Here is a 15,302-nt window from a genome sequence, read left to right as displayed (position 1 = left end):
CCGAGAATGGAAGTGCGAGGAAAGAAACATCCTTTATGGTGGAAACTCTTAAACGTTGTGCTCGCACGATGATTTTCTCTGCAAGGATCATAGCCTCTGTGTTTTATCTTCAAGAGCAGTGGGCTTTTGTGGAATGACATGCCTAGAGATCATTACCAAGAAGCCTATTCTGAACTAACCACCTCATTTATGGGCGTTGGAATCCACAAAGCCCAGGGGAGCCTGTGTTGGCCCAACAGAGCACAGCTGTTTCCTCTTACCCTGCAGGCGAAATGATGGCCTTGACTCTTGGATACTATCATGTACACTCCCTCTGTTTTGTTTTTGAGCAGAAAACATCCTGTTTCATCCTGCATGTTTAATGGAATAATTTAAATATGTGTAGTAGAACTACTATTAATACTTTTATTTGCCCTGAGAGTATTCGAAGGCGGTGACAGTTTTTTCATACCCACAGAGTATAAGTTAAGAAGTGATATTCCCTGCATTCTCTTAGACAAATGTGAGAACTCTGTGTATATGGTAAATTCTTATTTTTCCATGATGTTCCCCTATTCAAATAATTCTCTTCCTTCTCTTTCTTTTCAAAAGCTCCAGTGTCGGTTCTAACTCTCTGGGGCATATTGGAGAATATTAGTTTTTACATGCGAGCTGAATTTTGAAAATAGAGGAAATATTATTCATTCTTTAGAGAGTCCTGTACAGATCCCTCATTTGATCAGATAGTGTGGTCACTTTTAAACTTTTTTTTGACTTTGATCTTCAGTAGGATATGTATTTTATCCAATGATCTGATAACGTACAAAAGTACACACACATATACACTAGACCATAGGGATACACAGGAATTCACCTTAAATTTTTTCCTAAAACTGCCATTCAGCCTCGGCCGACTGGCCAAAAGGCGGGGTGCCTGACTTTGGTGTTGTTTCTGGCACACTTGCACTTGTACATGAACGAGGATTGTACATTGCATAGGTAGCCCTCCTGTCCAACCAGGGTGGGGGCACCAGTGACGCAAACAAGGCAGACCTTTGGGATTTATTATCATAACATTTGCTTTGAAAAATAGGTAAACGCTCTGTATGTAACTCTTGCAGTGTCCCCTTTTATGCTTTGTATATGGAAACTCAGTCAACTGAAAGTATAAACATCTATATTTTTTTATTGGAGAATAAAATATTGCAAAAATTAAGGGTGATTGTCAGGCTGTGAATTTTATGTGCCCAAAACCAGTGATACAAATATTAAAAAATGATAGGTATAGATTGAGAATTAGTGTTGAGAAAGGACGGTTGCTAATAATTTTGGGGAAACTGCTGTCTCCTCTGGGGGATAGGCTTCAGTGAAATTGCACCATCAGGCATTAAGGAAGTCTTCAAGTCCAGGAGATGAGGGGTCTTCACCTAAGTCTTGACCTCGCTCGGGTTCCATTAGGGAGGAAGGAAAGCTTCCTAACTTGCTGGCAGAATCACCGCAGGCAGCGGCCGTCTTGGCACCAAAATGTCTTGCTTTTTTACACAGACCTGATTTTCAGAGCATCCATTTAATTTTGCAGAAATTAATTCTGCAAATTCTCATTAGTCTGCTGTGGATCGTGCTGAGGAATTACGGTTCCTCCCCTTTTATATCAAATGTTCAAAATGGATCTACCATTTTTTGACAATAAAATTGTAAACATAATACATTTTTTGAATAGAACTTCAGATTTATACTTGCTTTCCAATAGTCCCTTCCGTAAACCAGCATTTGGCTTTGGCAAGTATTTGGTTTTAACATTTGGCCACTTGGCATTATGCCAAAAGGTGTGTTTGGTAAATTTCTGAACGAAACATCACTTTCTCCATCCATCTGTCCAGTCCCGACGAAATAAACACACAAAACCATAATTATTTGCGCCACGCACACTGTACTCTGGTCATTTCTGTTTTAATATTTTTAAAAGCCACGAAATTAGTTTCATGGTGTGCAGTTAAAAAAAACATTGAGACTCACTGTACTCTGGGGGTGGATAGTAACACCGTCTGGGAGGGGTCGTTTTTGTAGACAGCATTTTAGCCCCACAAAAGATGAGAGGAGGGGTTTTCCAATTTCCTTTCCCAGAAATGTCATGTAAGATCTCAAAGGTATGTTAAGGCTTACAAAAACTGAATGAATGCTACTGCCAAATAATTTTCTCCAGCAGTTGTACCTGTTTACATGCCCACTGATACTGTCTGAGAATTCCAGTTGTTCTGTATCCTTCTTAACACTTAGCACTGCCAGCGTTTTTAGTGTTAACTACCACAGTGGGTATGTAATCGTTATCATAGCCATTTAATTTTTTTTTTATTATTTAAAAACATTTTTTAAATGTTTATTTTTGAGAGAGACAGAGAGCAAGCGGGGGGAGAGGCAGAGAAAGGGAGACACAGAATGTGAAGCAGGCTCCAGGCTCTGAGCCGTCAGCACAGAACCCAACGCGGAGCTCGAACCCATGGACTGTGAGATCATGACCTGAGCCGAAGTCGGACGCTTAACCGTCTGAGCCACGCAGGTGCTCCTATCATAACCGTTTTAAATGAAGTCCATCTAAAAGGTCTTAGGCCTTCCAACATTTTTTTTTCAGTTTATTTTAATTTTTGAGAGAGAGAGAGAGAAAGTGTGTGTGTGAGTGAGCAGGGGAGGGCAGAGAGAAAGAGGATCCCAAGCAGGCTCCACACTGTCGATGCAGAGCCCAACACAGGTCTCCATCCCATAACTGTAGGGTCATGATCCGAGCAGAAATCAAGAGTCGGATGTCTAACTGACTGAGCCACCCAGCGCCCCTGGCCTTGCGATGGTTTTAAGCAGAATGTAAATGAAATGGATCCTCTGTTTCAGATAACCAAGTTCTGATATGTTGAATAGTCGGTCCTTTTGCTGTGAGTGATCCTTTTTTTAATGCTGTCTTTGTGGCTCACTCTAGAAGCCTCTCTTCCACTCCTTCACCAACAGAGAAGAGACTAGAATAGAAACTGTGTGTTTGAGTTTGTGCACCCCACGTCCATCGAAGAGCTCTTTCAGGGCCACAGAGGTGCACCCATCCGCATTCTGTTGGCAGACTTCAGACACAGAAAAGTCTCTTACCCGTTGCCTGTACGTGACCCCTCCCAGATCCCCTTTCCCTCTATCTGCCTCCACTGCTGTGGACAAGGATTCGTTCGCTGTAGTCTGGGTTTCAGCCCTCACTCCAGAGGCAAACAGTGTTCCGGCTGATGACTGGTGGACTGAGCCCGTCTCTGTAGGGGCAGGGTGGGGTTGCAGAGAAAAAGGAAGGGTGTGCCTGGCAAGGTGAGGCGCCGGCAAAGTGAAAAGCCAGCAGGGCCCAGCTGCTGCCTGCAAACATGGGAATCTGCTTATCTTGCTTGCATCGGGAGGCCAGCCCTACTGAAATCCTAAATACCATTCACATGCTAGTTCATGTGAGATCCACTGAAAGGATCTTACAAAAGATGGGGCCTCTTTCCAGTCTTAATTCAGGGTGAATTCCAGGTAATTCATACAGTCTCCCTGGTTCCACTTTCTCTCTTTGTTTTGTGTAACCAGCCTTCCGATCGCGGTTGGGGGTGGTGCCTGGAGAAGACATCTGATTTTGCCTCCCTGCCAATCCAAGAACACCACGATTTTATGTTTGTGAATCTGCCTTCTTTAAATATATTTGGAATTCGGATGCCTGGTTAGCTCAGTCAGTTAAGTGTCTGACTTTGGCTCAGGTCATGATCTCGTAGTTCAGGAGCTTGAGCCCCATGTCAGGTGCTGTGCTGACAGCTTAGAGCTTGGAGCCTACTTTGGATTCTGTGTCTCCCTCTCTCCTGTGCCTCCCTCACTCATCTTTGGTCTCTCTCTCAAAAATAAATAAAAACTTAAATTAAAATGAATAAATAAAATTGGAATTGATCAGTGCCTATCTTGATAATTTATTAAGATGTTTATGACTATTTTTTAGGTGTCAGTGAGGGCAGTGCTATAGAAACACAGAATACCCTGAGTCCTTTAATATTCTGTGTGAACCTGTACACCTATAGAACAGTTGAATTAAATATGTAAAAATGTTCAGTGAATTAAATATCATTAATTATTATTCTCTTGAGAGACTAACCAGGGTTGGTAGACTGTAACCATGAAAGTCATTTTTTTTTTTTTATCTGTATGCAATTCTTTCATATCCTCTGGCTGGTATTTTTGTTTTGTTTTGTTTTTTGTTTTTTTGCTTTTTTGCATTGTTTCTTTTCTGTTTGACTCAGGTTTGAGAATTGAATAAATTAAGGCCCAGAACTTTTATAATATATGGATTAAAAGGGAGCCCCACGAGGCTAACATCCCAACATTAATCAATAAACAGGATCATGTGGGTGAAAGTGTTTTGTACAGCTTCACACAGAGAGAATGTTCCCTTGTATAACCACGTGAAAGACTGGCTTGATGTTCAATGTTTAGTATAAATCAAAATCCAAATAAATCTCCCACTTCCTTTTAGTTGGGAACATTTTAAGTAGGACAATCACGAAAGATAACAAAACTCAGTGGCTTAGGCACACTCGAAGAATTTATTTTTTTTCAGGTTCTTTAGTTGGTGTCGAATTTTACGTAAGCTCATTAAGTTCACATTGGATCTGGTTTCCACAGTTAGCCATAGCTCATCTCGTTGCTGCCATTCCCTCCAAGGATGAGAACATTCTGTCATTATTGATTTTGGTCACCAGTGGACTGCTTCATTTTAGGTTCATTGTATAACTTCTCTTTGGAAAGTTTGAAGTCATCAAGATAACCGCTCTCCCCTCTCAGAGAGAGAGTAGGGTCCACAGGTATTTCTCCTGGCAGCTCTTCCATTCCATGTTTCCTTTCTCAGGGCTGCGGGGGTGTGTGAAAAACTCCACAAGAAAACATGTTTCGTATTTGCTTCTGCCTATCAGCCTCCCCTTAGACGAGCAGGGAAGGAGGGGCATTAGAATTCAGACTGCAAAAAATAGTGTTTCCTTGCAAACGTGCTGAGTGACAGGGGATGTGAGCAGGGGATCTTCTGTATTACGGCATTTAAGAGAAAGGATGATAGCCAGCCCCACCTCCCCAGGCTCCCACCGCCTGCCGTGAAAGTGTCTTTACTGTTCTTGTTGATTATAAAAGTCATACATGCTAAGTGTCATGAATATAAACCGTATACATAAAGGAGAAGGTGAAGGTTCCCCATAGCTGGTGCTACCATTCAAGGGGTGTACGTGTGCGTGTGTATATTGTCAACATGAATGGAATAGTATTCGGTATACTGTTCTGTAACCTGCTTTTTGTCACTGAATATTTTGCAGGGTCTCTGCTGTGTCAGTGTCTACAGATCTGTCTGCAGTATTCTTAGGATGAATCAGAGTCGATTTACGTAATCCCTTCTTAATGGACATTACGGTCATCTCCCAATTTTTTTGATATTCTAAACCTCTGTTGTTCCCCATGCCATATGTGGCAATTTAACTTAATTAAAATTACATAATGTTTAAATATCAGTTCTCAGTCACATTAGCCACATTTCAAGTGCTCTGTCGCCATATGTGGCTAGCACAGAAGTAGAACTTACCCGTCGTTGCGTGAAGTTCTGTTGGACAGTGCTGTTGGCTGGCTTTCTGATTTTTTTTTCAGTGCATGTTTCCATTCTTTTATTCATCCATTCAACAAATAATTACTGAGTGCCTCCTATGTGCCAGGCAGGCACTGTGCTAGGTACTTGGATATCTTGCTCATAAAACATAAACACCCGTCCTCATAATGCTTAACATTCTATTCAGCAAAAGGTTTTCAGTACTTATTCCCAATAAATATATGTGTATTACAAGTTGCATATGTATCCTTTAAGTTGTTATATTATAAAACGTAATATATGGAACAAATTAAAATAGGAATGAAAAAGAATAAGACAAAAATGTAAATAACTTCCAAAATAGTCCTCTTGTGTTGCATCTTGGAGACCACGTTTTTGAATGATGCTCTTGTAGGCAGCAGCCGTGTTTAAAGGTTCTTGTAGTAGCGGGGCACCTGGGTGGCTCAGTCAGTTAAGCACCTGACTTGGGCTCATTTTATGATCTCGCGGTTCGTGAGTTCCAGCCCCGCATTGGGCTCTGTGCTGACAGCTCAGAGCCTAGAGCCTGCTTCAGATTCTGTGTCTCCCTCTGTCTCTGCCCCTCCCCTGCTTACCCTCTCTTTCTCTTTCTCTTTAAAAATAAATAAATAATTAAAAATTTTTAAAAAATATGAATAAATAGGGGCGCCTGGGTGGTCCAGTCGGTTAAGCGTCCGACTTCAGCCAGGTCACGATCTTGCGGTCTGTGAGTTCGAGCCCCGCTTCAGGCTCTGGGCTGATGGCTCAGAGCCTGGAGCCTGTTTCCGTTTCTGTGTCTGCCTCTCTCTCTGCCCCTCCCCCGTTCATGCTCTGTCTCTCTCTGTCCCAAAAATAAATAAACGTTGAAAAAAAAATTTAAAAAAAATATGAATAAATAAATGTTCTGTAGTGCTGATATGGAGTTGTTATCACATTTTAAATAGGTAGTCTTTCTATTTTGATATTCCTTCTAAATCTATTTATTTCATGAAAGACCTCTTTTTTTTTTCTATCTGTAGACTTCTTCCTACTGTTTGAATTTGTTCTCTTATATATTCATTTAGTAATTATTTATGAAGTTCATACTGTATGCTAGGTGGTGCTGGGAAATTGAACAGGTCCAAGTTCCTGCTCCCAAATGACACAGGCCAGCAAATCACTTATTCTAACATAAGGTGTTATGGAAACACAGGGAAGGGGCATATTAATAGGGATCTTGTTTGGGAGAGTGGAGGACAGCTTTCATGAATATGATCTCCTCTTTGTTGAGTTATTGCACTCTGTTTTGGGACTTAACGGAATCTTATTTTTATCCAACCGATACTATTTTTCTCCATGTTTTTTTCTTTTCTTTTGGAAAACATAAAGTTCTAAATAATTGATTTAATAATACTAAACCACCATTGATTGTCACATTAAATATCTCTTTATGTAGGGGCGCCTGGGTGGCGCAGTTGGTTAAGCGTCCGACTTCAGCCAGGTCACGATCTTGCGGTCCGTGAGTTTGAGCCCCGCGTCGGCCTCTGGGCTGATGGCTCAGAGCCTGGAGCCTGTTTCCGGTTCTGTGTCTCCCTCTCTCTCTGACCCTCCCCCGTTCATGCTCTGTCTCTCTCTGTCCCAAAAATAAATAAAAAACGTTGAAAAAAAAAATTAAATATCTCTTTATGTTAAATGCTTACCTTAAACTTAGATTCTAGGGCTGGAAGGGCTCTATATAGGACAGAAGTCCAAATAATTGTGTAGTTCCTGTTTTTTGAGGAGAGGCGAAATCATCCCCAGAGGTGTGTGTTTATTCATGCCTTTATTTAACAAATATTTACAAAATACCTTCTATGCTGAAAAACACTTAATTTCAAAGTAAATTTCTCACATGGGCTTTTAATTAGGGTATTCTGAAGAATATAATGGATAATGCTATTTAGTAAACTTAAGGGGTGCCTGGGTGGCTCAGTCGGTTGAGCGTCTGACTTTGGCTCAGGTCATGATCTCGTGGTTTGTGGGTTCGAGCCCCGTGTTGGGTTCTGTGCTGACAGCTCAGAGCCCGGAGCCTGCTTCGGATTCTGTGTCTCCCTCTCTTTCTGACCCTCCCCCACTCATGCTCTGTCTCTCTCAAAAATAAATAAACATTAAAAAAAAATTAGAGTAAACAAAATGAAAGAATTGATCATGTGTTTATCTGTTCCCTCTCTTTTAGGGCAAGTTAAAGTGTTCAGAGCTCTTTATACATTTGAACCCAGAACTGTAAGTATTGAGTTTTTAACTTTAAAACTGGCATAAAACCTAAGGTGATTTCATTTAACACTTCCTCTGGCCTTTTCTTTGATAGCTGTAAAAGATTCATAGGAGTGGATGTTCATTGACTTCCCTGTGGTCCAGAGGTGTGAAAGCTGAGTCCCTGAATTGATCTGAATGTCTTCCCCACCTTGAGTTTGTGTCATCCATCCTGTGTGGCTTGTTCCTGCATGGTGACGCCACCTGCTTTAAAAATCACCAAGTGGCCTGCATATAAAGTACATGACCTTATCTCAGTCAGCCTTCCTGTGACTCTCCGCCCTGGCCTTCTTTGTTCTTTCTGTTGACCCTCTACCTCAGGCCACTTCATAATGGCACCTTTTACCAACCATCAGGAGCAATTTTGTTTTTCTTTCCAAGATTTTATTTAAATTCAAGTTAGTTAACGTACAATGTGGTATTGGTTTCAGGAGTAGAATTGTGTGATTCATGACTTACATACAACACCCACAAGTGCCCTCCTTAATGCCCATCGCCCATTTAGCCCATTCCCCCCCCCCCCATCCCCTCCAGCAACCCTCAGTTTGTTGTGTCTAGAGCAGTTTTCTGTGTTTCTGCTGTGTACACTCTCCATTGTTATAGTTTCTGGTGTCCATCCATCAATCCACCCATCCATCCGTGATTTAGTGAGCACTTACTATGTGTCGGACCCTGGCCCAGGCCTGGGAGATAGTGCCCCATCAACAGAAAGGGTGGTCTCATGGAGCTGCCATCCCCAGTGTGGGGAGACAGATAACAAATGAACGTGACTGTGAGGGCCTGGTAAGTGCTCTGAAGAGAAATAAGGAGCATATAGGGCCAAAAGGTTAGTGGAGAAAAAAGAGTGTTATTTTCAGCAGGGTGTTCGGGGATGGCCTTTCTGTGAAGGTGACGATTGAGTAGAGACCTGAGGGAAGTGAGAGAGCCAAGGGAACAGCAAGGAGCGTCTTTGGCAGGTTCTAGAAACAGCAGGGATGGCAGCAGCTTAGAAAGTCATGTATAAAGAACAGGGAGTTAGGAGATAGGTTCACAGAGGCTGGGCGGAGAGAGAGGGCAGGCAGATCATGTAGGGCCTCATAGGGCTCATTTGGATTTTGCCCTGGGTAAGATGGAGTTTTGTTTTGTTTTATGTTTATTTATTTTCTAGAGAGAGAGACAGAGTGCGAACAGGGAAGGGGCAGAGAGAGAAGGAGACAGAATCTGAAGCAGACTCCAGGCTCTGAGCTGTCAGCATAGAGCCCGACGCGGGGCTCAAACTCATGAACCACAAGATCATGACCTGAGCTGAAGTCAGATGCTTAACCGACTGAGCCACCCAGGCGCCCCCCTTTTTTTAATTAAAACAATTTTTTTAAGTTTATTTATTTATTTTGAGAGAGACTGAGAGAGCATGTGGGGGAGGGACAGAGAGGGAGAGAGAGAGAGAATCCGAGTAGGTTCCAAACTGTCAGCACGGAGCCTGATGTGGGGATCGAACTCATGAACCTTGAGATCATGACCTGAGCTGAAACCAAGAGTTGGACACTTACCTCACTGAGGCCTCCAGGCCCCGGAAGATGGGAGGGTTTTGAGTCCAGGACCGATTAGCTAAGTTTTAGAAGAATCACTCTCCCTGAGGTGTGGGGAACCATCCCGGAGAGCAAGAGTGGGGAGCAGGGTGTCCAGACAGGAGGCAGAGGAGAGAGACACCCAGCAAGAACACCTGCTCTCTTGACTTTGTGGCCTTACTCACTGCAGATGTGAGCCTTCCTGCCAGAGGCTGGCGGCTCTGCCGGCTTTGTCTGGGCTTGTCCTGGACCCTGTCGTCCCGAGTCGGACGCCTCAGAAGGTAGCACAGAACAAGTGTCAGTGAGCCGTCAGGCTGAGGCCCGCCTTCAGATTCCAAATCTGTCGTGTACTCACGACGAATTGCCTTAACCTGTGGCCATCTGTTTCCTCGTTTGAAAATGGGAATAACAGTAGCCATCCTGCAGAGTTTTGCTGTGAGCATGGATTGAGATCAGTATTTCAAGCCTAGCACGTGGGGAGCACCAGTAAATGGCAGCAGGGAATTCAGCCGATACGGAGTGTGCTCGTGTTCCAATGACCTTGAATCAACATGATGTTCCTGGAACAAGAAAGGGGTTGGGGGGCGGGTAGAGGTAGATCTCTGGTTTTCATTCCTCTCACCGGATAGCCCCAGTGGCACCTCTCCCGTGTCGGTGAGGGTGGGGAAGGAACGAGAAGGGCGTTAGCTTGCCGGGGCTGCCGTAACTGAGTGCTGCAGACTACTTAGCTGAACCGACAGAAATTTTTCTTAGAATTTTGGAGGCAAGAGGTCACACTGAGGTGTTGACAGAGTCGGCTTCTCCTGAAGCGTCTCTCCGTGACTGGTAGATGGTCACGTTCTCCCGGTGTCCACACGTGGTCTTCCCCCGTGCTTGTCTGTTTTCCAGTCTGGTCTTCTCCCTCCCCCCCCCCCCCCCCCCCCCCCCCCCCCGTCTGTTCTTCTTAAAAGGACACCAGTCGGATTATAGGTTACGGCTCACTCTAATGACCTAATTTTAATTTAATTACCTGTTTAAAGAACCTGTCTCAGGGCGCCTGGGTGGCTTAGTTGGTTAATCGTCCGACTTACAGCTCCTGAGTTCAAGTCCCGCGTCAGGCTGTGTGCTTTCAGCTCAGAGCCTGGAGCCTGCTTCAGATTCTGTGTCTCCCTGTCTCTCTCTCTGTCCCTCCCCAGCTTGTGGTCTCTCTCAAAACAAATAAATAAGCATTAAAAAAAAAAAAAAAAAAAAGACTGTCTCCACGTACACTCACATCTCAGGTATTGAGGGTTAGGACTTGAACATACGAATTTTGGAGGGAGGGCGAGGGACAGAAAAAGGTGAGGAAGTATGAGGCCCAGAAGTTGTTGTCTTTGTGTTTGTCCCCAGCACACAGGAAGGAGTCCCATTGTCCTAATCAGTTGTTTCCTAGGTTGCAAGACCCCTGAGGTTGATAAGAGTTGGTGTGGGAGGGGGCGTTGCTCATCAGCTGCCCTCCTGGACTGGTCAATGAATCGATGATTCGCGGCAGCCTCCCTCACTCCAGGAAGGGACCTGCGTGTACTCAGTTTGAGGCTGGGACGGGACTCCCGATCGTACCCTCTCCCCTCCCAGTGTCCTGTTGGTCGTCACCTTTGTCCTTTCTCACTGACCTCCCACTCCTTTGGTTCTCTTGTGCCTTGTCTTGCTTCTGGCACGTGAACTCCAGCCTCCCCATTCCATCTGCATTCTTCAGAGCTAAAATGTGGCTTTGATCCCATCACCTGCTTCAACTCGATTTGACATAGGAGAGAGTCCCTGTGGGCCAGCCCCTTTCCAGCCCCCAGTCCTCTCTCTGCTCCTTCCCTTTCTTGGACCATTCCAGTCTGGATGTGATGCACTGTAGAACCCATCTCTAGACTCATGGTATTGCCTCTCGCTAGGCTCTAATACCATGACCATACTTCCTTTTCCATGAAGACTCTCCGATTAACCCAGCTAAGAGTGGGGTGCCTCTCCCCACTCTGAACTTACGCACTTGGCATTTCAGTCCTGCTCACCAGCACGTGTCTAGGAGGGCAGCAGAAGACAAGGCTGTTCAGAGCTGGCCGTAAGTTTTAGGACCCACGCCGCCTCTTTAGCATCTATGTGGCCTAGGAAAGTCAGAAATTCCCTAACATCTGTGCCTCAGTGTGCTCCTCTGTGAAGTGAAAATAACAGTAATCTCACAGGGTTTTAGTGAGACTTAGGTGAGATTCGGTGTGATTAACTGTGTGAAGCTGCTGTTACTCTAAGGAGGAGTAGTGGTCGCTGTATTCATAGACATTTAGCAAATAGTTTCGATTGGTCGACATACTATTTTAATTCACATCCAACTCTGCTCCAGGATGGAATCTCACTACTGTTTTTCAAAAATCTTAGTTATTATTGGGGTGCCTGGTGGCTCAGTTGGTTAAGCATCCGACTCTTGACTTCAGCTCAGGTCATGATCTTACGGTTTGTGAGTTCGAGCTCCATGTCGGGCTCTGTGCTGACACCACGGAAGCTGCTTGGGATTCTCTCCCTCTCTGCCCCTCCACTGCTTGTGCTCTCTCTCTCTCTCTCTCTCTCTCTCTCTCAAAACTAAACTTAAAAAAAAACTTAGTATTGAATATACAGAAGAAAATGGATATGTAATTCATTAGGTTTCTTGAATAGTCCATATTTAAAGTGTTATTTTTTTTTAATATCCCTGGTCCCAGGGACCCTCAGCTGTGGGGCAGTGCTGCTAATTCATCCAGGATGTACTGGGTGGGCAGTAATGAGTACCCTACCCAACGCCTGCTGTCCCCACACTCTGTCCCTTTCCACCTCCCCTCGGTCCAGATGTTAAAGGGGAGGTAGGTGTCTGGCCAGGCAAGTAGCCTCTAGCTCCCGAGCGCCGCCCCGACTGCCGAAGTGCCTGTGCTCTGCTGGTTATTCAGTATTTGCAGTCTCATCCCAGAGCTAGTTTAGTTTCACATTTCTTTTCCTGAATAAGAATTTCTGTTGGACGAAGAGGGAATTTCAGTTGCGTCTCTCTCTCCCATATCACTCAGTAGCCATCTCCTCTGGAGGGACAGCTGTCCCCTGCTACATCCTGAACCGACCTGGCCTCCTCAGTGTCACGGGGGGCCAGGCAGGATGGAAGGGTTGAGCTGGACTCTGCGGGATACTTGCCGACAAGCGCCGCACCCCAGGGAGGCCTGGGGCCAGCTTGTCACCCCTCTTCTGTCCTCGGGCCATACAGAGACAGCACTAGCCTCGGTGATCCACAGAACAGGTAGAACACTGGGCATTTTATCACTCCTGGTTCTTCCTACCACCCCATTTCCCTTCTGTCAGGCTTGGAGGCAGGGTAGTCCTGGCACCACCCATGCCTGTTTGGTTCTTAATTCTTGCCTAATCCTCAGTCCAGTAAAGTCTCACACAGAGACCTGGCTGGACTAGACAGACCAGTGTCTAGATGTGCTGATAGAGAACAGCATTTTCTGGGTGCTGGCTGTGTACTGATTTCTCCAGGGAAACCGGCAGGACCCCCGCGCCGTCATGTCGTGTTTTCTGGGCTTCGCTAGGGCTTTGTAGCACTCTGTGTAGATGCAGGCGCCCCAGAATGGGATTCCAGAAGCTGAAATCGGAGCCAACCCTGCCACTCCCTTAACTGTGTGAGTTGTGGCCAGCTCTTCCGCAGCCCTCTGAGCCTGGTTATGAAATGAAGATTATGCCCGTGTTCCAGCCCTGCCCTTGTGGGTTGCTGTGATGGGTAAGGGAGGCGGAGCGTGCTTTGCAAGTGTCAGGTGCTGGTGTTGGTTTTGTGCTTCGTTGTGGGGGTGGGGGGGGGCGGGAGGGGGGGAGGGGCGAACGTGGCCACCACCTTTTCACCTGGTCATGACACCGTGATGAGCAGGAATGGCCCTGCACGAACTCTCGTGTGAGAGAGGAAGCACAGGTGCTGGTGAAGAGCAGACTCCAGAGTCTGACCGTCATGGGTCAAGTCCGGCATCTGCCACGTACCTGCTCTGTGGCCTTGGACAAGTTTCTCATCTACAGCGTGCTGATGAGAGGAACACCCGCCTCCCGGCGTTGCTGGTGGGGATTAAATTGGTTGATATTTTTAAGTGTCCAGACTAGGGCCTGGCACATGATAGTACTACACGGTGTTAAATGAGAACATCCGTGGAGGATTTGTTTTTTAAAGATCTTTTTATTAATTCTTGGGGTTTCAGGTTGGCAAATCTGAAAAGCTTCAAAACTACATTATCGTCTCTTTAACAATGTCCACAGAACACATATTTTCATAAACCCACAAGATTAATGCCTCAGGAATCCTACGTTACCAAGAATATATGGAAGAGGAATGAGAACGTATATTACCAAATTTGTACTCATTGCTCTAACATTCCAGGGCCAACTGTTTCCTTGTTCTGATACCTTGTGGTTCTTCAAGGAGAGAGGAAAAGAGGAATGTGGTTGGAAACCAAAGAACAAACTGGAAAGAAAGTGCTTACTTGATTGTGTCACTGTGTTCCCATTTCTGTTCCGTGAATATGATGCCAGCAATTTAAAAGCAGACCCTCATCAAACCATTTACGTTAAGGGCCCTGCAAGCACTTTCCTTTAGGAAAGTGTGAATATCGTAGGTACAATCCAGTTTTAAGATCAAGTTTACTGCCATCGACAGTCTGAAGAATTTGGTAGACCGCCTCCTTTGCTAGGTTAGGAAAAACTGCCCCTGGTTTCTTTGGAAGAAGATATTTTATGGGAAGTAGCATTAGCCGTCTGGAAGCTATCGATTAAAAAGAGAATAAACTGTCCACTGTCCTTTCTCAGGAGGCAAAAATGGTGAGCCCTTGTTTTCTTCCCCCCCGACTGAAATCGACGGTCTGTTGCTCAGTTGAAAAACAAGCCTCACCTACTGGGTGGCTTGTGGTAGGCACCACTGTTGAACAGCAGCCATTAGTTTACAAACCGAAGCAGTGCTGAGAAGTCTCGAAATGACTGCACTTACTGACATTTTCCAAATGGTGCGTTCTTACCAAACGGCAAAGGACAAGAATTACTTCAAAGACATTAAGAGTTTTAACTGCTCTTGGCTTTATTGCCCTTAAGTTTATCTTTATTTTATTGTTTTAAGTTGCCTTTTTAAAAATTGTGGTAAAAATTCGCATAACAAAACCAGCTATTTTAAAGTGGGCAATTCAGTGGCATTTAGTACATTCACAACGTTGTACAGCCACCACCTTAGTTCCAAAACATTTTCATCTTCCCAAAAGAAAAGCCTCAGCCCATTAAGCACTTACTTTCCATTGTTCTGGGCTTTATTCCTTTTTTTCTTTTTTTTTTTTAAGAAGGACCAATCACAGGGATTTTTGTGCGCGTGCTTTTTTTTTAAGCTCTTTGTTCAGCACTTTTTTCAAAATATGCCTTTTTCTTTGAAGGGTGAATGGATTTATCAAATATGGAAATTTAGGCAAACTTGACTTTTGTGATTTTAGAAGGAGACTAACATCGTAGGTAGAGATGATCTTTAACTTTGATGAAATCGCCCTTATTAGGCATAAGTGGGCAAGGTTAGATCTTGGAGAGTTACCGGGTGAAAATGGCTCAGAATGGCTCTAACACCAGAGAGCTAGCTCTTCAAGCCATTGAAGTCTTTTGAAATTTCAGGAAACTCAGAGTCCCTCCAGAAAAAATACTAAGTTTTCACATATGTTCCGTTTTCCTTACTGCCTTCCATTCAACTTCAGTCTCTCCTCCTAACACTTGTTGTCATCTCAAGGAGGGACACTCCAGTGGTGTTAAAATTGCCAGCAGAGGCCAACCTTACTATTACAGGGATGGCCGCTCTGTGTAGCTAGGGTGCTTGGTGAGGAGTGCCCTTTCCAGCCTCTCTGGGAGTGATC

At 44.6% G+C, this 15,302-nt stretch overlaps 1 protein-coding gene across 1 annotated transcript in view; it reads left to right on the top strand.

Annotated features, from left to right (window-relative positions):
• OSTF1 (osteoclast stimulating factor 1) overlaps positions 1 to 15,302 on the top strand; it is a 58,091-nt gene that overhangs the window by 18,049 nt on the left and 24,740 nt on the right. Inside the window, exon 2 of the mRNA XM_047830441.1 lies at positions 7,800 to 7,846. Coding sequence (XP_047686397.1) covers positions 7,800 to 7,846 — 47 coding nt within the window. The remainder of the gene's footprint in view (positions 1 to 7,799; positions 7,847 to 15,302) is intronic.

Source organism: Prionailurus viverrinus, chromosome D4 (genome assembly GCF_022837055.1).
Source record: "Prionailurus viverrinus isolate Anna chromosome D4, UM_Priviv_1.0, whole genome shotgun sequence".
NCBI classification, from domain to species: Eukaryota; Metazoa; Chordata; class Mammalia; order Carnivora; family Felidae; genus Prionailurus; species Prionailurus viverrinus.
The sequence above is the reverse complement of the archived record's forward strand: the minus strand, read 5'-3'. Positions and strand labels throughout refer to the sequence as shown.